The 22,328-nt window shown below is 45.1% G+C and overlaps 2 protein-coding genes across 3 annotated transcripts; one reads left to right on the plus strand and one right to left on the minus strand.

Annotated features, from left to right (window-relative positions):
• Positions 1-2,312: 2,312 nt before the first annotated feature.
• On the minus strand, positions 2,313-8,726 carry LOC148687185 (uncharacterized). 2 transcript variants are annotated; one of them, XM_088664119.1, is made up of 4 exons: positions 8,606-8,726; positions 7,574-7,737; positions 6,307-6,444; positions 2,313-5,431 (listed from the first exon to the last, which is right to left on the minus strand). In XM_088664119.1, the coding sequence occupies exons 2-4, from the start codon at positions 7,671-7,673 to the stop codon at positions 4,275-4,277; spliced, it is 1,395 nt and encodes a 464-aa protein (XP_088520245.1). In that variant the 5' UTR covers positions 7,674-7,737; positions 8,606-8,726; the 3' UTR covers positions 2,313-4,274. The 2 variants fall into 2 exon arrangements, with proteins under 2 accessions (XP_088520245.1, XP_088520246.1); XM_088664120.1 differs by having other exon boundaries at positions 8,633-8,684.
• On the plus strand, positions 7,758-22,257 carry LOC118081514 (uncharacterized). The gene is made up of 5 exons (XM_088664289.1): positions 7,758-7,969; positions 8,510-8,917; positions 10,171-10,291; positions 13,060-14,552; positions 20,421-22,257. The coding sequence occupies exons 3-5, from the start codon at positions 10,258-10,260 to the stop codon at positions 21,513-21,515; spliced, it is 2,622 nt and encodes an 873-aa protein (XP_088520415.1). The 5' UTR covers positions 7,758-7,969; positions 8,510-8,917; positions 10,171-10,257; the 3' UTR covers positions 21,516-22,257.
• The last annotated feature ends 71 nt before the right edge of the window (positions 22,258-22,328 follow it).

Consider the following 22,328-nt stretch of genomic DNA (forward strand, 5'->3'; position numbering starts at 1 on the left):
CCAGTGCAATGACTTCCATATTGTTTGAGCACCTGAGGTTTCAGCTGCTGAAGTTCATGTCACTTTTTGTCTGTTTTTTCCCCATGTACAATGACACTGAAGTGAGAGCAGTAGTTTACTTCCTTGAATTAACAAGAAAGTTTTGAGTATTTAAATTATAGATTAAAATCAATTACTTAACTGAGAAGGGGATTGTAACAAAAAACACTGGGGCCTAATTTGAATAGTAGAGTGCCTGGTATCTGATGGGCAATCTGGTGGGCTGTTCGGCAGTGGAATTTGCTACCAAGGAGTGTGGTGGAGTCTCCTTCTTTGGAGGTCTTTAAGCAGAGGCTTGACAGGCATATGTCAATAATGCTTTGATGGTGTTTCCTGCTCGGCAGTGGGTTGGACTGGATGGCCCTTGTGGTCTCTTCCAACTCTGATTCTATGATTCATCCTTTATTTCCACATTGTGGCTGCAGACCAAATCACCTATCAGGAGAGTTATGAGATTCAGGTGAAGGTCAGATGCCTTGCCAATCCCAGCAGGTATATAAGAGGCTGTTGCCCTGGCCAGGCCTTTGCCACAACTTCACTTCCTAAAAAATAATGCTTATTCCACAAAAGGTTTACAAAGTTCAGTTATTCCAAAGTTTTTCAGTGTTAATTTTATGCATTTTTTAAAATCACCATGGTATTTAACAATAATATCTTAAGTCCTTTAGAGGAGAAATTGTGAATTGCAGAATTTTAAATACCCGTCATCATTCTTGGCCTCACTTAATTTTGTTTATAACACTCTTCTATTTTCTTCTAGTTGTGGGGGTCGGGGATGGGGATGGGCCTCACAAGTCGAGTAGCCTAGGGCCTCTCTTCATCTAAATACACCCCTGAGAGCCAGTAGAAGCTCTGAGGTTCTGAATCACAGAACACTGTTAAAATAGAAAAGACATAGTCCCACAGTGTTTACAGGAAAACGGGTCCTCAGAGGCAATACTCTGACAGAAAAGGGCAGTAGTGATTCCGAGGCCAAGGACAATTTGAGGGTCTGTAAGGAAACAGTCCAGTTAAAAACCGAAGTACCTCCTCATCCTGGAGAGTAGTGACTGGTGGGGTGCCACAGGGTTCTGTCTTGGGCCCAGTCTTATTCAACATCTTTATCAATGACTTGGATGATGGGCTTGAGGGCATCCTGAGCAAGTTTGCAGACGACACCAAATTGGGAGGGGTGGCTAATACCCCAGAGGACAGGATCACACTTCAAAATGACCTTAACAGATTAGACAACTGGGCCAAAGCAAACAAGATGAATTTTAACAAGGAGAAATGTAAGGTACTACACTTGGGCAAAAAAATGAAAGCCACAAATACAGGATGGGTGACACCTGGCTTGAGAACAGTACATGTGAAAAGGATCTAGGAGTCTTGGTAGACCACAGACTTGACATGAGTCAGCAGTGTGATGCAGCAGCTAAAAAAGCCAATGCAATTCTGGGCTGCATCAATAGGAGTATAGTATCTAGATCTAGGGAAGTAATAGTACCACTGTATTCTGCTCTGGTCAGACCTCACCTGGAGTACTGTGTCCAGTTCTGGGCACCACAGTTCAAGAAGGATACTGACAAGCTGGAACGTGTCCAGAAGAGGGCAACCAAAATGGTCAAAGGCCTGGAAATGATGCCTTATGAGGAACGGCTTAGGGAGCTGGGTATGTTTAGCCTGGAGAAGAGAAGGTTAAGGGGTGATATGATAGCCAGGTTCAAATATATGAAAGGATGTCATATGGAAGAGGGAGAAAGATTGTTTTCTGCTGCTCCAGAGAAGCGGACACTGAGCAATGCATTCAAACTTCAAGAAAGAAGATTCCACCTGAACATTAGGAAGAACTTCCTGACAGTAAGAGCTGTTCGGCAGTGGAATTTGCTACCAAGGAGTGTGGTGGAGTCTCCTTCTTTGGACGTCTTTAAGCAGAGGCTTGGCAGGCATATGTCAAGAATGCTTTGATGGTGTTTCCTGCTTGGCAGGGGGTTGGACTGGATGGCCCTTGTGGTCTCTTCCAACTCTATGATTCTAAGTGTGTGAGTGTGTGCAGAAGTCTGATCTATGGAAGGTGTGTAAAAGAAAGTAACCATAAGCTTGAACAGCATACAGCCTATAACTTGAGACAGTATATGTTTTAATAAATAGCGACAGCACAGTTTGTTACATTTCATCGCTGCAACAACCCTGTGAGGTGGGTCGGGGTAAGAAATGGTGACAGTTGCTCTAAGAGAGGTATAACTGATACAGACCGCGTGTAGAGTAGAAAACAATTAGTCTCCACTACAAAGCAGGAGTTTCAAAGCTTTACTGCAAAACAGTCTTAAAAGAGTTACAAATAAAGCTTACAAAGCTACAAAGTAATACATTGCTCCGCTGAGTTCTCAGGTTCTATTTTCTGCCAAAAGAGACCACTCGGGTTTCCAGCAATGAGTCATCATTTAGCCCAGGGTTTTCCAAACTTGGTCCTCTAGCTGCTTTTGGACTACAACTCCTATCATACCTAGCTAGCAGGACAAGTGGTCAGGAATGATGGGAACTCTAGTCCAAAAACAGCTGGAGACCCAAGTCTGGGAAACACTGATTTAGCCAAAACCCTCAAAACGGAAACATTCCACAATTTGTTGCAGACAAACCTCTCCTGTCTAATGCAAACTTCTCTTCATATCGTTTCAAATACAATTCATTCAAACACCGCATCTTATACTTATTAAACACATATATTTAACACCGTACATCAGTCAGCATTATTGATCATGAATCTTATTGAAGTTCAAAATGCAAAGCTATGCATGATCAGATTACCATATTTTCCGCTCCGTAAGAGACACTTTTTCCCTCCTAAAAAGTAAGGGGAAATCTCTGTGCGTCTTATGGAGCGAAGGCACTGGGCGGCAGTGGGATCCCTCGGCTGCCGCTGCAGTCGCAAGCGGAGGGATGCCTCCACCGCCGGAGCCATGGCTCCCATCCGTAACCTCCTCCCGCCTCGCTGTAAAGCAAGCAGAGCGAGAGCCACTTACACGGCTCCTGCCCCGGTGCCGCCTCCTCCTCTACTTGCTCCGGTTCCGGCATCACCTCAGAGGCGAGGCAAGGCAGCTGCCCGAGCCTCCCTGTCTCCCTCCCTCCCGGCTGTCTGCTCGCAGATCACAGACACACGAGCACGCACACACACAAAATTTAGTGCCTAACAAGCCCAGGCCTTCTCTGAACGGGCACAGTCCGAGGCCTAGTGTGAGGGACGTGGGAAAAAGCTGATGGGAGACTCTTAAACTTCTGTACTCCATAGGCACATACAAATGTGAGCTCTCCCTCCTCCCTTTGTCTCCCTGGGGAGGGGGCAGGTAAGCCCCACCTCACACAATTGATCTCAAGACAAAGTGCTTGCACACTATATGAATGACAATGCCCATCAACATGGGGGGGGGCACAAATCCCTCAAATATTAAATGGGGGGTGCGAAGGCACCTAGGTCTGTAGGTGTTGGCTGCTATTCCTGGGACAATTCAGGAAAGCAAAATGATGCATACATAAACCTATAGCAAACAGAGAAAAATGTACATTAAAAAACCCTTTTAATGACTGGGAGAATTCAATACAGTAATGTCTTTGCACCTTAGGCAGGTTGGTGTGCAAGCAGGTGTTCCTTCTGGTACTTTGGCCTGAGCCAGGCACCCCCAAACTTCGGCGCTCCAGATGTTTTGGATTACAATTCCCATCATCCCTGACCACTGGTCCTGTTAGCTAGGGATCATAGGGGTTGTAGGCCAAAACATATGGAGCGTCAAAGTTTGGGGGTGCCTGGCCTAAGCCCTTCCTTGCCCTTATATAAAATAAAAAAATTCCTTCCAGTAGCACCTTAGAGACCAACTAAGTTTGTCATTGGTATGAGCTTTTGTGTGCATGCACACTTCTTCAGATACACTGAAACAGAAGTCACCAGACCCTTATATATAGTGAGAGGGTGGGGAGGGGTATTACTCAGAAGGGTGGTGGGAATGGGTGATTGCTGATAGGAGTGGTAAACCTGTTGATGACTGTTAACAACTACAATTGGTCTTACAAAAAAAAGCAAGGGGTGAGATGGCTAAAAATAGCTTTATCATGTATAATGAGATAAGAATCCAATGTCTTTATTCAGACCAGGTCTCTCCATGGTTTTAAGTTTGGTAATAAGTTGCAGTTCAGCAACTTCTCTGTCTGGAAAGCAGTTACCAAACTTGAAACCATTGATCTCATTATACATGATAAAGCTATCATGGTTTCTTCACTGTGTGAGTCCATCGATGTTGTCTAAGTACATCAATACGACTGAAGGTCTTTCCACACTCCGTACATTTAAAGGGTTTCTCCCCTGTGTGAATTCGAAGATGTTTTTTAAGGTTGCAACTTTGATTGAAGCAACTTCCACACTCCATACATTTAAACGGTTTTTCTCCTGTGTGAATTCGTAGATGTGTTTTAAGGCTTCCACTTTCTGTGAAAGCCTTCCCACACTCCATACATTTAAATGGTTTCTCCCCTGTGTGAATCCGTTGATGTTTTCTATGGCTTCCAATATCCGTGAAAGCCTTCCCACACTCCATACATTTAAATGGCTTCTCCCCTGTGTGCGTTCTCACATGTAAAGTGAGGGTTGACTTCACGCTAAACCACTTTCCACACTCCATACATTCATATGGTTTCTCCCCTGTGTGAGTTCTCTCATGTAAAGTGAGGGTTGACTTCAGGCTAAAGCACTTCCCACACTCCTTACATCCAAATAGCTTCTCCGCTGCGTGAATTCGTAGATGTTTTGCATGGCTTCCACTATCCGTGGAAGTCTTCCCACACTCCATACATTCAAAGGGTTTCTCCCCTGTGTGAATTCGCTGGTGTATAGTAAGGTGCTGGTTCCACCTGAAAGACTTTCCGCACTCCATACATTTGAATGGCTTCTCCCCTGTGTGAATTCTTTGATGTGAACTAAGGGACGCATTATCAATGAAGCTCTTTCCGCACTCCAAACATTTAAAAGGTTTCTCCCCTGTGTGAATTTGTAGATGTTTTGTCAAGTTTCCACCTTGACTGAAGCTCTTTCCGCACTCCAAACATTTAAATGGTTTTTCTCCTGTGTGAATCCGCTGATGTGTTCTATGGGTTCCAGAATCAGCAAATGTCTTTCCACACTCCATACATTGAAACGGTTTCTCCCCTGTGTGAGTTCGCTGGTGTGCTGTAAGGTGTTCTTTCCGGCTGAACGACTTTCCACATTTCATACATTTATATGGTTTCTCCCCTGTGTGAGTTCGCCAGTGTTTTGTAAGGTGTTCTTTCCGGCTGAATGACTTTCCACATTTCATACATTTAAATGGTTTCTTCAATAAAATTCCAGGTGACTTCTCGGAATTCTGACTATTGTTTCCATCACGTGCTTGGGGAGGAAAGAAAATCCTGTTAGGCTTCTAAGGAAGAGGAAGAAGTAACATAACACACATCTGGTGCAAATAGCACCTCTTATTTCAATATCTTTTACGTTCTCCCTTTTCCTTTTTATGTTCCATTTTTTTAGGAATGGAGCGAAAATAATGTTAAATTATAATAATGCCAAGTGTTACAATTAAGGTAGCAAATTAAAAGTTTCCTCTTTTCCCTGGCCTTTGCCTAATTAAACAGTCTCTTTAAATTGGGTGGCCGGGGGTTCTGTTTCGGTTGTTACAATGTTATGTATTTTTCTATTTTCTGTGATGCTTAGATGAAGGGTGGTATATGAACAATTCTATGTACACTTAGAAGAGACCCCATAGGTCCTCCTGTCCAAACTTCTGCAATGCAGCAATCTCGACTCTGCATCCAACCTCTGCTTAAAAGCCTCCAAGGAAGGAGAGTCCACCACCTTCAGAGGTGCCTGTTCTACTGTCAAACAAACTTTTACCACCGGAAAGTTATTTCTGATGTTTAATTGGATTCACATTTCTTGCAATCTGAATCCATTGGTTCAGGTCCTAGCCTCCAGTGATTAAGAAAACAAGCTTGCTCCATCTTCACCTGACAGCACTTTCGCTACCTGAAGACAGATATCTGAAGATGGCATATCTCTTCCCAGTCTCCTTTTATCCAAGCTAAGGAAACCTCAGCCATTCCTCATAAGGCTTGGTCTATGTAAACTTGAAAGAGACCCCACAGGCTCTCTTGTGCAATCCCCTGCAGTGGAAATAGCACCTACAATTCAAATGCCTGGGAAAAAGTTTTCCTCTTCACCATCTATTGATCCATTTATGTCCCTATCTCCATTCCCCTGGAACTCACCAGATGTCTCTGAGGGCCCTGGGAGAAAATGCTCAGAGGTTGTGGGGAGGGATGCAGGAGGCAGTCTGATAAGGTCAACTGTCCACCTTCCTCCTTCCATCCTTGCTAGGTTTGCAGGTTCAGCCGCTTTCATCCTTCCTTTTTTAAAAAAAAGTTTTTATTAAACATTTTCCCCCTTTTAATCCCCTCCCCTCCCTCTCTCCCCCCTTCCCAAGACTTCCCTCAACTCCCCGCCCCCCTCCCGGTTTTATTCTCACACGGTTTTCTCTGCATGTTATCAAATTGTACATATCTTCACCTTATCTACCCTATATTCTCCTAATAAATTGTGGGTGTTTATTCAAAACCTCCTAAGGAGTCCAGTTCATTTTGTTGTCTTTTTAAGTAAGTTGTACAAAAAATCCCAAAGAGTCGGACACGACTATACGACTAAACAACAACAACAAAAAATCCCATTCTTCTTTAAATTCACTGTTGTCCTTCTCTCACAGTTTGTATCTCAGCTTTGCCAGTTCCGCATAACTCATCAATTTTTCTTGCCATTGCTCTTTCGTAGGGATTTCCTCAGCCTTCCATACCTTTGCCAACAAGACTCTTGCCGCTGTTCTAGCATACATAAATAGGTTCCTTGATTTCCCTGACAGGTCTTGCCCTAGAATCCCTAACAAAAATGCCTCTGGTTTTTTTTATCAAATGTTCTTTTAAACATTTTTTTCAGCTCATTATATATCATCTCCCAATTTTATTTTACTTCTCTACATTCCCACCACATATGGTAAAAAGTTCCCCCCTTTTCCTTACATTTCCAACATTTATTTGATCCAGTTTTATACATGTTTGCCACTTTAGCAGGTGTAATATACCATCTATACATCATTTTCATATCATTTTCCTTCAGGAGAGAACAATCAGTTAATTTTAAATTTACTTTCCACAATTTTCCCCAGTCCTCAAATTGTATGTTGAGTCCTACATCTTGCACCCATTTGATCATGTTAAGCTTGTGGTCTACTAAGGCCCCGAGTCATGTACTACTGGCAAGCCAGGTTTTCTGTATTTATATTGTAAGCTGTGCAGTGATGCTTAGATGAAGGGTAGTATATGAGAAATTCTATGTGAACTTGGAAGAGAACCCACAGGCTCTCTTGTGCAATCCCCTGCAGTGGAAAGAGCACCTAAAACTCAAAAGCCTGGAAAAAAGGTTTTCCTCTTCACCATCCATCTATTGATCCATTTATATCCCTATCTCCATTCCCCTGGAACTCACCAGATGTCTCTGAGGGTCCTGGCAGAAAATGCCCAGAGGTTGTGGGGAGGGATGCAGGAGGCAGTCTGATAAGGTCAACTGTCCATCGTTCTCCTTCCATCCTTGCTAGGTTTGCAGGTTCAGCCTCTTTGGTCCTTCCTGAGGAGCTCAGAAGCTGCAGGTTCCTGGGAGGGAAGAAGAAGCAAAGGGAGCCTCAGAGGCCCTGCAAGGATTCTCCTGCCCAAAACATTCTGCAGCCTCTAGAGAAGCTCAAATGGGGTACCACCTTCCCAACAGGAGCCCCATGTTCAAAGGGTTTTTTGGTGATACCAATTCAATCTGTCCTCTCCCCGCTGGGGCTTTCTTATGAGTAAATCTGCACAGGACTGCTTTCTGGCACCCAGAAACATGCACCAAGTGAGAGACTTTGGAGAAGACTGCTCTCCCCCCCCCCTCCCTCCCTCCAGCCAGGGTTTTCTTGACTTATCTGCTAACTTTGGGGAGGAGGGTTCTCCACCAGCCCCTACCCAACCATTTCTCCTTCTCTTCCCACAACCCCCTGGAACTCAGCACACCACTCCCACCCTCAAGTAATGATGGTGATGATCCAGCCTCTTTTAAACTATTTTGCAGAGCTCAAAGTTTAAACAAGTTGTGGCGTCTTGGGAGGGAGGGAAGCCCCCGGCCCCTGCAGAGACTGTCCCAGGTGGACCTTTGGTCTAATTCGGTGTCATGCAGCATCCTACCTTGGGAGCCCCCAGTCCCCAAAGGAGGAGCAGTTTCTAAGTAGGAAGAGGGAGAAAGGAAATGGGACCCCCCTTCCCCCCATTTATGGAAGTGACTTTAAGGAGATTCTTGGGCAGGAGGGAGAAGCCAAGGCAGGAGGGAGATTTCCCCGCCAGTGCCCAAGATGGAGCCTTTTCTACCAAATGACATGTCTCTCTCTCTCCACCCCAGGGGTGCGAACTTGAATAAAATATGGCGGGGAGGCAAGCCCTGCGAAGAGGAAGAGGAAGAGGACGAGGAAGGAGACTTTTGGACCTGATATCCCACCTTTCTGCTTCTGAGCACGCCACTTACAGTACTAGCTTTTGCAGAGTGCGCTTCCGGGGCTTTTTCCCGCAGACGACACAGCAGATCTTGCAATGTTTCCGCCAGCCCCTTCCTGCCCACCAACCAGCCCCCTGTGGGCGGGGAGAACGGAACAGGCTACAGAAACCTCTTTGTCTTTTTTTTTGGCAATAAGAGACTACAATTCCCAGCAGCCCTTTATCTCCCAGGCTCTCTTGCAGCTGCAAAGCGGGAGGTCGGCTGCCTGGCGGGAAGGATTTGCAAAAGCATCTGATGCCCATTTTGCAAAAGCTGGTAAGTGTGGGATCAGAAGCAGAAGGGGGCGCGTTGACCTTGTATCATGAAGACGGGGAGGCCCTTCTCGATCTGAGTTTTTGCTTTCGCTTCTCTTGCATGATTTTTCAGCTGCAAAGAAGGGGAAGAGACCATGGAGCCCCGCTTTGCCCTCCTGGAAGGCGATCGAGAGAAAGGATAGGGTCTTTACAAATGAGCAAGGGGTGGGGTAGGGAGGTGAAATGTTTAAGATAATATACGTTGCTTTGAACGTGTACTTCATATATTAATTTACTCGGTAATGTTTTATTCTGAACTTTATTATTTTAATGTGTTGAAAACCGCTCTGAGATTTTCTCTCTCTCTTTAAAATATATAAAGCAGTATGAAAATGAAATGAATTACAGTAATAATTCTAGACAGAAAAATATTTTGCAGGGTGCAAAGGGCCCCAGTTTTATCTTTATTGATTGTGGGGTTTTGCAGAAGTGTGTGTTGCCCATATTTTTAAGAAAGCTCCCTTGGGCCTCTCCAAATAATTTTATATGCACTTGCAATCGAAATTATTCAATCCCCATTGCAAATCAGGTTTATTATCAAAATTTACAGACTTCCAGCTGTTTGCAATGAGCAAATCAAACAAAAGCAATTGAAACAACTCAATACAGCTACAGTTGTACCTTGGAAGTCGAACGGAATCCATTCCAGAAGTCCATTTGACTTCCAAAACATTCGGAAAGGAAAGCGCAGCTTCTGATTGGCTGTATGTAGCTTTTAGAAGACATCTGAAGGCCGCCCTGTATCGGGAGCTTTATAATGTTTGCTGGGTTTTTTTACATTGTTCAGATACTAGTATAAGCCACACAGAGTGACTGGGGAAACCCAGCCAGATGGATGGGGTAATAATAATAACAATAACAACAAATTATTATTATTTATGTACAGTACTTTATTACATCTATGACCCTATTTTCCCCTCCAAGGACCTCAAGGTGTGCTGCTCTGGTTCTCCCTCTCCCCATTTCTTCCTCACAATGTTCCTGTGAGGCATGTTAGGCTGAGCGAGAATGGATTTGGTCTAGCACTCTTAGACTACCCTGACCCCTTTCTACCCCACACTGGTAATCCACCCGCTCCCCTTCCAGGCAATTGCCTTAAATCTGAAAATGTGTACTCCAAACTCCACCTTCTTCCTGATTACTGGCTTTGAGCTGTTTATTCAGGGGAATATGGGGATTCAGCAAGTTCTCTCTTTCTGTTTCCTTATTTCGTAGCGTCCAGTGACCTTGCAAGACGTGACCGCCTTTTTCAGATACAGGCAGGGAGTGTTGCTGCAAAGCTGAGCCTTGCATGGGAGCGGCATGGAGGAAAATGACGAGAACGTGAATTTCCTGGGTAATATGTATATATATAATATTTTATAGTTTATAGTTTTATATAAAATATTTATATAAAATATTTTAATATATACAAAAATTAAAAATGGCACAACAGGGAAAAGCAAAGTCAGTCCTTAAACAATGACAAGCTGGTATAAAAACAGCCCACGGCAATAACACATTTTGGGTCTTTCAGTAGGGGATGGAGTGATTCGTTGCTTCCCATCTCTACTTACCGTGGAGGCAACCATAAGGACCCTAAGAATGGAGTGAATTAACAAGGACACATTGTGCCTGTCTCTCCTCTGACAGAGGTCATCCTACAGGGTGACAAAATAATAATAATAATAATTTATTATTTGTGCCCCGTCCATCTGGCTGGGTTTCCCCAGCCACTCTGGGCGGCTTCCAACAAGATTAAAATACATTAAAATGTCACACATTAAAAACTTCCCTAAACAGGGCTGCCTTCAGATGTGTTCTAAATGTCAGGTAGTTGTTTATCTCTCTGACCTCTGATGGGAGGGCATTCCACAGAGCGGGTGCCACTACCGAGAAGACCCTCTGCCTGGTTCCCTGTAGCTTTGCTTCTCGCAGTGAGGGAACCGCCAGAAGGCCCTCGGCGCTGGACTCCAGCAGTTTTGTGCCCAAACTGGACCTAAACCCTTATTGAAACGAATCTGGGAAAATCAGTTTCGTCCAAGAGCGTCTGGATCTAGTCAAATGTGTATATGGTATTTTCCTCAAATTCATTTTGTCCTTAAGGCAGCAAACATTTTTTAAAAAATGTTAAGTACTGCAATAACACAGTCATGATATGTTTTTTTTAGGGGGTTGTCTTATACAGCCATACCTCGTGTTAAGTACGCTGCGGGTTGCGTACTTTCAGGTTAAGAACTGTGTGGACCCGGAAGTGTTTACTTCCGGGTTCCGCCACACGCTCATGCGCAGAAGCGGTCTGTGTGCTTTGTGCGTGTGCAGAAGTGCTGTATCGGCTATGGCCACTCGGGTTGAGTACTTTTCGGGCTGCGAATGGCACCTCGGAACAGATTGAGTACTCAACCCAAGGTACCACTGTACACAGATAGTGCAGAGGGGGGACACATGATTGGTGGCAGTCGCAAGCAGCGATTAGGCGTGTGATTGGTGGCTGCAGCAAGGCCTGATGGCGATTGGCTGGTGCTGGGGCAATTTGGTGGGCGATTAGTGGCTGCTGGCTGTGAGCATGCCTGTTATCGGTGGCTTTGGCGGGGCATGGGGTTGGCAGGGGTGGGGAATCCCCCCCCCAATAGCTTAACAACTCTGGGCAATTCCCCCCAACTTACTTTATTTGTGGTCCCTAAAAAATAGGGGTCGTCTTATACACGGAAAAATATGGCATCTCCCTGTGAAACGCTAAATATCTAATGATTAACAGTTCATTTAACATACAGTATATTCCTGCGTATAAGACTACTTTTTAACCCAGGAAAATCTTCTCAAAAGTCAGGGGACGTCTTATACGCGGGTCATATTTCTTATACAGTGAGTATATTCCAAACAACTGGAAAAGTTGGGGGTCGTCTTATACGCCCAGTCGTCTTATACGCCGGAATATACGGTATATATCAGATTTTAAGTGAGCAAGAAACTGACCAAATTGTCAGGTAAGTGTAGTTTTTCTAGAACTCACCATGAACACCTCCCTTGTTGTCTTAGAGTCAATTCTGTGCCCAGGGCAGCTGTCTATCAGCTCCATCTAGTACGCAGGCTGAGACCCGACCTGCCCGCAGACTGTCTCGCCAGAGTGGTGCATGCTCTAGTTATCTCCCGCTTGGACTACTGCAATGGGCTCTACGTGGGGCTACTTTTGAAGGTGACCCGGAAACTGCAACTAATCCAGAACGCGGCAGCTAGACTGGTGACTGGGAGCGGCCGCCAAGACCACATAACACCGGTCTTGAAAGATCTACATTGGCTTCCGAGCACAATTCAAAGTGTTGGTACTGACCTTTAAAGCCCTAAACAGCCTCGGTCCAGTATACCCTAAGGAGCATCTCCACCCCCATTGTTCTGCCCCTACACTGAGGTCCAGTGCCGAGGGCCTTCTGGCGGTTCCCTCACTGCGAGAAGCAAAGCTACAGGGAACCAGGCAGAGGGCCTTCTTGGTAGTGGCCTTCTGGCGGTTCCCTCATTGCGAGAAGCCAAGTTGCAGGGAACTACGCAGAGGGCCTTCTCGGTGGTGGCGCCTGCCCTGTGGAACGCCCTCCCATCAGATGTCAAAGATTTTTAGAAGACATCTGAAGGTAGCCCTGTTTAGAGATGCTTTTAATCTTTAATCAATTATTTTATTCTTCTGTTGGAAGCCGTCCAGAGTGGCTGGGGAAACCCAGCCAGATGGGCGGGGTATAAATAATAAATTATTATTATTGTTATTGGTATTATTATTATTATTATTATTATTATTATTATTATTATTATTATTATCATTAGAGTGGCAATGGTGCCCACCTTAAATGTGCTGCAACTGAATTCTGAATGGAAAAAAAGCCAATAACATTAGTACATGGGAGCTCCTTAAAATAAGATGTTTTATACTTCCCAGTTCTTTTGGCTGTAGCTCTTAAAGGTCCCCTCTTAAAGGTTCACAGAACTGGTGGTTGGGCAAGTCAGGTGATTCCAGCCCCTTGCATACACACAGCCTTTCTTATCTTTGTGCAGCACTGAGTTCCACAGATGAGCGACACAAATATTCATTCTTTCCAAAGTTCACGGTCTCATTTTCCTGTTTCCCATTTGTCCCAGGAAATGCCTTCGGGGGAAAGAACATTTGTAGTTCTTCTGGGAAGTGTTTTACTGGGAAACCTGGTCTTGATCAGCCGCTGCAGTGTGAGAAACAGTTTGCTCTACAGTGTCAAATAGTGAGACAAAAGAGGACCCACAAGGGAGAAGAGGCCTACAAATGCCCTGAGTGCGAGAAGACTTTTACCTGCTCAGAAAACCTGAGGATCCACCAGAGAGTCCACACCGGGGAGAAACCCTATGAATGCAGGGAGTGTGGCAAATATTTTTCCCAAAAAAGTAACCTTGTGAGGCATCAGAGATGCCACACTGGGGAGAAACCTTATACATGTGGGGAGTGTGGCAAATGTTTTTCTCACAAATCTTACTTTGTGATCCACCAGAGATCCCACACTGGGGAGAAACCTTATGGATGTGTGGAGTGTGGCAAATGTTTTTCTATAAAAGCTCAACTTGTGATGCACCAGAGATCCCACACTGGGGAGAAACCTTATAAATGCATGGAGTGTGGCAAATGTTTTTCTCTAAAAGCTCACCTTGTGATCCACCAGAGATCCCACACTGGAGAGAAGCCCTATGAATGCACAGCATGTGGGAAATGGTTTGCCATCCAATCTTCCCTCAGGCTACACCAGAAAGACCATACTGGGGAGAAACCTTACAAGTGCATGGAGTGTGGCAAATGTTTTTCTCGTAAAGTTCACCTTGTGAGGCATCAGAGATCCCACACTGGAGAGAAACCTTATGAGTGCACCGTGTGTGGGAAACGGTTTGCTGACCAATTTCATCTCCTGTGCCACCAGAAAGTCCACACTGGGGAGAAACCTTACAAGTGCCTAGAGTGTGGCAAATGTTTTTCTCAAAACACTCACCTCGTGTCTCACCACCGGAGAGTCCACATGGGAGAGAAACCTCACAAATGCATGGAGTGTGGGAAGGGCTTTGCCGACAGTTCTGGTTTGATGAGCCACCAGAGAGTCCACACAGGAGAGAAACCATACAAATGCATGGAGTGTGGGAAAAGTTTTGCTCAACGCTCAGCCGCTGTGGAACACAATAAAATCCACACTGGAGAGAAGCCCTATAAATGCACAGCATGTGGGAAAGGGTTTGCCAACCAATCTTCCCTCAGGCAACACCAGCAAGTCCATACTGGAGAGAAACCTTACGAGTGCATGGAGTGTGGGAAGTGTTTTGTTGCCAACTCTACATTGGTGATCCACCAGATTGTCCACAAAGGAGAGAAACCCTATAAATGCACCGAGTGTGGAGAATGTTTTCAACGCCACTCACACCTCGTGAAACATCGGAAAATCCATACAGGGGAGAGAAATCATAAGTGCCCTGAGTGTGGGAAATGTTATGCTGACAAGTCTACCTTGGTCGTCCACCAGAGAGCCCACACGGGGGAGAAGCCATATAAATGCACCGTGTGTGGGAAATGTTTTACTTACATTGCTAGTTATAGAAAGCACCAGATAATTCACACTGGTAACACTCTCTCTTGAGAATGGGGCATACACTATCTGGCATGAGGTCCAGTGCTCTCCCCCACCCCCCATAACAGTAAATTTTAGAAAGTACCTTTCTGCATGCTTACTCAGATGTAGATCCCATGGAGTTTAATGGAGCTTTCCCCTTGAGAGGTGTACAAATGATGGAGAAAATAATAATTTCATAAAACTATACTTTCAATGATTCTATTTTCTTTGGAGTCATTGCCAAGCCACATGGCTAGGCATGATGATTGTGATTCATCTTGAATTGTTTTTTTAGATAGATGAAAGAGGATATTGGGAGACATTTAATGAAAAGGAAAATTAGTGTCTCAACAAACAGACATGATATGATGATGCGGGCTGAGCGGAAGAGCGATGTCATATTTGATTGGTTCAGGATGGTGACAGTGGGTTGCAACTACTCAGATTGCTGGAATCCTTTGTTGGTGAAATGAAATTACGAATATAATCTAGAAGTGTATATTGAACATAGCTTTAGATGTGTTTCTTCACATCCTCCTCATTTTTGAGGCTGTCTCTGTGTGTAGTTCAATAAAGGCCTGTCTTTTCACTTGGAGCCTCCATTCTTTTGTTTTCTGGGTGGGAGACGTTCATTCGAGGAACCCCTTTTAAATTTCTCCAGCACAGCAATCCTGACATCTACGCTGCATCTAGACACATCAAAAAAGTTTCGGGGAAACGTGTTGTAAAACGTTCATCATGAGAAATCATTTAAAAAATTCCTTCAGTAGCACCTTAAAGACCAACTAAGCTTTTATTTTGGTATGAGCTTTCGTGTGCATGCACACAGTGTGCATGCACCCAAAAGCTCATGCCAAAATAAAAACTTAGTTGGTCTTTAAGGTGCTACTGAAGGAATTTTTTTATTTTGCTTCGACTCAGACCAACATGGCTACCTACCTGTAATGAGAAATCATGTTGATGAAATATGCAACTCCACAGCGCCATATGGTGTCACTGTGTTATAACGCATTTAACACGCTTAAAAAACAACAACTATTATACCTGAGTGCAAGGTATAGTACTTCATTCATCTAGGGGCAAGAGCAGCATTTGAAACGCCCTAAGGACTAGGTGCATTTTGCAACTTGCCATTATCCAATTGCGGCCAGTTTTAGATGCATGGGCACATGTATTGCGACTGAGCCCCGTCACCTCTCAGCAGGTGTGAAGCCTACTAAGGCCCATAGAAGCTTACGTGGATGTTGTCAGAAATACATTTGTCTTTGCTGGGAGAGGACGCCTTCCTCTCCTCTCCTCCGCCTGCCCACACTTTTCCCAGTCCTCCTCTCCCCTCGATATAGGAATAAAGGAAGCACACATTCCCCTCGAAAAGAAAGGAGCATGCTTTGGCTGAGCATCTGCGCAAAGGGAAGGAGGGCAGAACAGGTGTATCCACCCACTACACCCCACTGCCTCTCTTGACCCCGGGGTAGAGTATGCAGCCCCTTCTTCAGGATGCAGTCGGCTTCTGTATCTCGCCTCCTTGGGTCCTTTTTGGAGATTTATTTTGGGGGGGGGGGGCAAGAACCGAGCTATCTGTAACATGATCTGTCCATTAGTGAAGTCTTTTTATTTATTTACTTGATTGCAGGGCAGGGTTGGCAGATGCCCCCTGACCACACCAATGTTTGGAGGCTGGCGGAGGAGAGTTTGTGGGGTGGGGTGGGGTGGGGAGAATATTCCCTTTCCTCCCACAGAGTTGCATCGACTACCTCCATCCCACCCGCTCTCCCCAGGGAGAGAGAGAGAGAACCTCTAGCTTTGAAAGGGGGCCACGCATGGCAACCTCGGCCGGACCAGGATGGTGCAGACTGGCAGGGGGAGGCCGTCTCTCGTGGATGCTTCCGTGGCGATTCCAGCATCGCAGCGGGTTGGGCTGGATGACCCTCGGAGATCCCCCTTCCAACTCTCCCATTCCCCGGTTCTGTCCTTGTAAGCCCACTCGTCTTGTAGCCTGGCCCTGTCCGCCCCCCCCCAAAAATCTAGTCCAACCCCCCTCTTTTGCCCAACATGGGTCTCTAACCGGCAACCCTGAGATGAAGAGCCTCATGCTGTACCCACTGAACCATCCCACCTACCGCCCCTCCAATATGCCATTGCCTCCCAAGGGCCCCGGGCCCCTAGGAGCTGGCCCCTGTATATGCCCCTTTCCCAGCGTGGGAGCCTAGACGAATGTTGCCAGTCCTGTCCTGAATCTGGCAGGATCCGGATCCTTCCCGGTGCCCTGCGCAGTTTCAGCCTGAGCAGGAATCCCCCAGCGGCAAGGCCACGTAAGGGTTAAGGGGAGCGAGAGAGTCCGGTTGCCTAGAGCGGCCTTGAAAATGCCCCCCCTTCCGGTCCCGCCACCTCGTGTGGTCTCCTCTTTCCGCTCCTCGTGGGAGGCCTCTGGGGCGGTGAGTCCTTTGGGCGAAGGGGAGGCTCTGGGGCGAGGCGGGGTGCAGAGTAGGCGATGGGGGGGCTGAGAGATGAATGGGGGATCCCCTGGATGGGGGGAAGGGAAGCCATGGGACCCAAGACCTCCGAGGTCCCAGCAGCCCCCACCCATGACCCCCGGGGGTGAGCGGGCTGTTTGGGGGGCTCGGAAGTGGGTGCCCCTTGAGAATAGGGGACCCCAAGGGGGAAAAGAGGGTGGGCATCCATCTTTGGCAGATGCTGTTCTTGCGACCCCTGCATTACGGGGGGGTGGGTGGTCTAGAATCTGACCCTCTGTTTCCCTTCCAGCTCCACAGTTCTCTGGTTCTGGGGGGAGGAACATAGAAGCCAGATCCATGGGGCCCGTGAGGGGGGGGGGGCTGGTGTGTGTGTGTAGATAGAGATATATGTACTGTGTCATATGATCAGTTATGTGGGGCGGGGCTTGAGAGAAAGGGCTCTATCTTAGATGAGGAAATCTCCATAGGGGCTTCCTTGGTTTTTCCCTCCTGCCCAGGAGTTTCCTTAAAGTCACATCCATAAAAGGGGGGGGGGAGTCCGAATTTCTTTCTCCCCCCTCCTCCTTGGAAACTGCTTCTCCCTCAGGAACTGGGGGCTCCCAAGGTAGGATGCTGCATGACACCAAATTAGAGCAAAGGTCCACCGGGGTCAGTCTCTGCAGGGGTCTGGGGCTTCCCTCCCTCCCAAGACGCCACAACTTGTTTAAACTTTGAGCTCTGCAAAATAGTTTAAAAGAGGCTGGATCACCATCATCACTACCTGAGGCTGGGAGTGGTGTGCTGAGTTCCAGTGGGTTGTGGGAAGAGAAGGAGAAATGGTTGGGTGGGGGCTGGAAGGGAACCCTCCTCCCCAAAGTAAGCAGAAAGCTCAAGAAAGTCCTGGCTGGAGGGAGGGAGGGGGTGTCAGAAAGCAGCCCTTTGCAGATTTACTGATAAGAAAGCCCCAGCAGGGAGAGGACAGATTGAATTGGTATCACCAAAAAAACAAAAAACCCAACCCTTTAAAAATGGGCCTCCTGTTGGAAGGGTTACCCCATTTGAACTTCTCTAGAGGCTCCAGAATGTTTTGGGCAGGAGAATCCCTGCAGGGTCTCTGAGGCTCCCTTTCCTTCTTCTTCCCTCCCAGGAACCTGCAGCTTCTGAGCTCCACAGGAAGGACCAAAGAGGCTGAACCTGCAAACCTAGCAAGGATGGAAGGAGGACGATGGACAGTTGACCTTGTCAGACTGCCTCCTGCATCCCTCCCCATAACCTCTGGGCATTTTCTCCCAGGGCCCTCAGAGACATCTGGTGAGTTCCAGGGGAGTGGAGATGGGGACATACTATAAATGGATCAATACATGGATGGTGAAGAGGAAAACCTTTTGAGTTTTAGGTGCTATTTCTACTGCAGGGGATTGCGCAAGAGAGCCCGCGGGGTCTCTTCCAAGTTTACATACCGTAGAATTTCTCATATAATTTCTTCATCTAAGCATCGCTGCACAGATTACAATATAAAAACAGAAAACCTGGCTTGCCAGTAGTACCCGACCCAGGGCCTTAGTAGACCACAAGCTTATCAATTTGAGAACTGGGGAAAATTGTGGAAAATAAATTTAAAATGTACTGATTGTTCTTTCCTGAAGGAAAATTATATGAAAATGACGTATAGATGGTATATTACACCTGCTAAAGTGGGAATAGTGTATAAAACTGGATCAAATAAATGTTGGAAATGTAAGGAAAAGGAGGAAACTTTACCATATGTGGTGGGAATGTAGAGAAGTTTTAAAAAATTGGGAGATGATATATAATGAGCTGAAAAAAATGTTTAAAAGAACATTTGTTAAAAAACCAGAAGCATTTTTGTTAGGGATTCTGAAGAAGAATTGGATTTTTTTTTTACCAATTACTTAAAAAGACAACAAAACGAACTGGACTCCTTAGCAGGTTTTGAATATACACCCACAATTAGATAAGGTGAAAATATGTACAATTTGATAACATGCAGAGAAAACCTTGTGAGAATAAAACGGGGGAGGGGGAGTTGAGGGAAGTCTTGGGAAGGGGGGATGAAGGGAGGGGACAAAAGGGGGGGGGAAATGTAATTGACAATGTGATAGATAATGCATTGTTTTAAATTTGTTTAATAAAAACTTTTTAAAAAGGAAGGATGAAAGCGGCTGAACCTTTAAACCGAGCAAGGATGGAAGGAGGAAGATGGACAGTTGACCTTATTAGACTGCCTCCTGCACCCCTCCCCAAAACCTCTGAGTATTTTTTCCCAGGGCCCTCAGAGATATCTGGTGAGTTCCAGGGGAGTGGAGACAGGGACACAGATAGATGGATGGTGAAGAGGAAATCCTTTTCCCAGGCTTTTGAATTTTAGGTGCTATTTCCACTGCAGGGTATTGCACAAGAGAGCCTGTGGGGTCTCTTCCAAGTTTGCATAGAATTTCTCATATACTACCCTTCATCTGAGCATCGCTGCATAGATTACAATATAAAAAACAGAAAATCTGGATTGCCAGTAGTTCATGTCTCAAGACCTTAGTAGACCACAAGCTTAACATGATCAAGGGACTGGAAACCAAGCCTTATGAGGAATAGCTGAGGAAGCTGGGTTTGTGTAGCTTGGGTAAAAGGAGACTGGGAAGAGATATGCCATCTTCAGATATCCATCTTCCCATGAAGATGGTGCAAGCTTGTTATCTTCATCTCTGGAGGGTAGGAGCTGATCCAATGAATTCAGATTACAAGAAATGTAAATCCAGCTAAACAGTAGAACAGACACCCTCTGAAAGTGGTGGACACTCGTCCTTTGAAGGCTTTTAAGCAGAAGTTAGATGCCTAAGTCGAGATTGCTGCATTGCAGAAGTTTGGACAAGAGGACCCTCGGGGTCTCTTCCAAGTGTACATAGAATTGTTCATATACCACCCTTCATCTAAGCATAACAGAAAATAGAAAAATACATAACATTCTAACAACCGAAACAGAACCCCCGCCCACCCAATTTAAAGAGACTGTGTAATTAGGCAAAGGCCAGGGAAAAGAGGAAACTTTTAAATTTGCTGCCTTAATTGTAACACTTGGCATTATTATACAGTACACCCACCCAAACAATTTAAAGAGACAGAGATGATTTCATTAGGCAAAGCCAGGGAAAAGAGGAAAGTTTTCATTTGTTGCCCAGATTGTAACGCTTAGCATTACTATATATATTGACATTATTTTGGGGTATTCCTAAAAAATTGGAACATGAAAAGGGAGAACAAGAGATATTGAAATAAGAGTTGTTATTTGCACCAGATGTGTGTTTTGTTACTTCTTCCTCTTCCTTGGAAGCCTAACAGGATTTTCTTTCCTCCCCAAGCAGATGATGGAAAAAATAGTCAGAGTTCCGAGAAGTCACCTGGAATTTTATTGAAGAAACCATATGAATGTACGAAATGTGGAAAGTCGTTCAGCCGGAAAGAACACCTTAAAAAACATTGGCGAACTCACACAGGGGAGAAACCATTTCAATGTTTGGAGTGTGGAAAGACATTTACTGATTCTGGAAGCCATAGAAAACATCAGCGGATTCACACAGGAGAAAAACCATTTAAATGTTTGGAGTGCGGAAAGAGCTTCCGTCAAGGTGGAAACTTGACAATACATCTACAAATTCACACAGGGGAGAAACCTTTTAAATGTTTGGAGTGCGGAAAGAGCTTCAGTCAAAGTGGAAACTTTAGGAAACATCTACAAACTCACACAGGGGAGAAACCATTTAAATGCTTGGAGTGCGGAAAGAGCTTCATTGATCGTGCATCCCTTAGTTCGCATGAAAGAATTCACACAGGGGAGAAGCCATTCAAATGTATGGAGTGCGGAAAGTCTTTCAGGTGGAATCAGAACCTTACTATACACCAGCGAACTCACAAAGGGGAGAAGCTATCTGAGTGTATGGAGTGCAGAAAGTGTTTCAAGTCGAAACATTACCTTAAAATACACCAGCAAACTCACACAGGGGAGAAACCATATGAATGTATCGAGTGTGGAAAGTGTTTCAAGTGGAAACAATACCTTACTTTACACCAGCGAACTCACACAGGGGAGAAACCATATGAATGTATGGAGTGTGGAAAGTGTTTCAGGTGGAAGTATTACCTTACTACACACCAGCGAACGCACACAGGGGAGAAACCCTTTGAATGTATGGAGTGTGGGAAGACTTTCACGGATAGTGGAAGCCATGTAAAACGAATTCACACACGGGAGAAACCATTTAAATGTATGGAGTGTGGGAAGACTTTCTCGAATAGTGGAAACCATAGAACACATCAGCGGATTCACACAGGAGAAAAACCGTTTAAATGTATGGAGTGTGGAAACTGCTTCAATCAAAGTTGCAACCTTAAAAAACATCTACGAACTCACACAGGGGAGAAACCCTTTAAATGTACGGAGTGTGGAAAGACCTTCAGTCGTATTGATGCACTTAGACAACATCGATGGACTCACACAGTGAAGAAACCATGATAGCTTTATCATGTATCATGAGATCCATGGTTTTAAGTTTGGTAACTGCTTTCCAGACAGAGAAGTTGCTGAACTGCAACTTATTACCAAACTTAAAAGCATGGAGAGTCCTGGTCTGAATAAAGACATTGGATTCTTATCTCATTATACACACACTGTGGAAAGTGCTTCAGTGAGAGGGGAAGTCTTAATATTCCTCTACGGTCCCGCACGGGAGAAACCATTTAAATGTATGGCATGTGGGAAGACGTCCGCTGACAGTGGAAAACATTTACGAATTCACACAGGGGAGAAACCATTTAAATGTATGGAGTGTGGAAAGAGCTTCATATGGAAGACAAACCTTACTTTACATCAGAGAACATCAACAAACTCACGCAGGATAAAAAAGCATTTAAATGTGTGCAGTGCGGAAAGTTGTTCAGCTTGTAATCACTCCTTCACATCAACAAATTCACACCTGGAAGAAACCATTTAAATGCCTAAATGGGTTTAGATAATTGTTAAAAAGAATGGAATTAAGATTTGGAAAGTACTAAGGAAGTAAGATAAGCAAACGTAGTTGAGAGGGAATGGAGGAAATCGACAAAGATTTGTGATATAAGATTGATCTGATACCTTTTCTTTTTTATTGTAATGTTGGTATTTTGTTTTGTTGTGTATATTTTCTGTTTCTTTTTCTGGTTTTTTTTTTGTCGTGTTTTTATAAAATCAATAAATATTCTTTTTTTAAAAAAAAAAAGTCTACCTTGGTCGTCCACCAGAGAGCCCACACGGGGGGGGGAGAAGCCATATAAATGCACCGTGTGTGGG

Source organism: Zootoca vivipara, chromosome 2 (assembly GCF_965207765.1).
Source record: "Zootoca vivipara chromosome 2, rZooViv2.hap1.1, whole genome shotgun sequence".
In the NCBI taxonomy this organism is placed as follows: domain Eukaryota; kingdom Metazoa; phylum Chordata; class Lepidosauria; order Squamata; family Lacertidae; genus Zootoca; species Zootoca vivipara.

What these genes read in the sequence shown, in the direction of transcription:
- LOC148687185 (XM_088664119.1), bottom strand. Translation starts at nt 7,673, where the DNA reads ATGGAAGGAGAACGATGGACAGTTGACCTTATCAGACTGCCTCCTGCA. An exon ending in AGGACCCTCAGAGACATCTG is followed by an intron (nt 6,445 to 7,573) that starts GTGAGTTCCAGG and finishes TTTTTAAAAAAG; the next exon opens with GAAGGATGAAAGCGGCTGAA. An exon ending in AGGGCCCTCAGAGACATCTG is followed by an intron (nt 5,432 to 6,306) that starts GTGAGTTCCAGG and finishes TTCCTCCCCAAG; the next exon opens with CACGTGATGGAAACAATAGT.
- LOC118081514 (XM_088664289.1), top strand. Translation starts at nt 10,258, where the DNA reads ATGGAGGAAAATGACGAGAACGTGAATTTCCTGG. An exon ending in CGAGAACGTGAATTTCCTGG is followed by an intron (nt 10,292 to 13,059) that starts GTAATATGTATA and finishes CATTTGTCCCAG; the next exon opens with GAAATGCCTTCGGGGGAAAG. An exon ending in AGATAATTCACACTGGTAAC is followed by an intron (nt 14,553 to 20,420) that starts ACTCTCTCTTGA and finishes ATTTTATTGAAG; the next exon opens with AAACCATATGAATGTACGAA.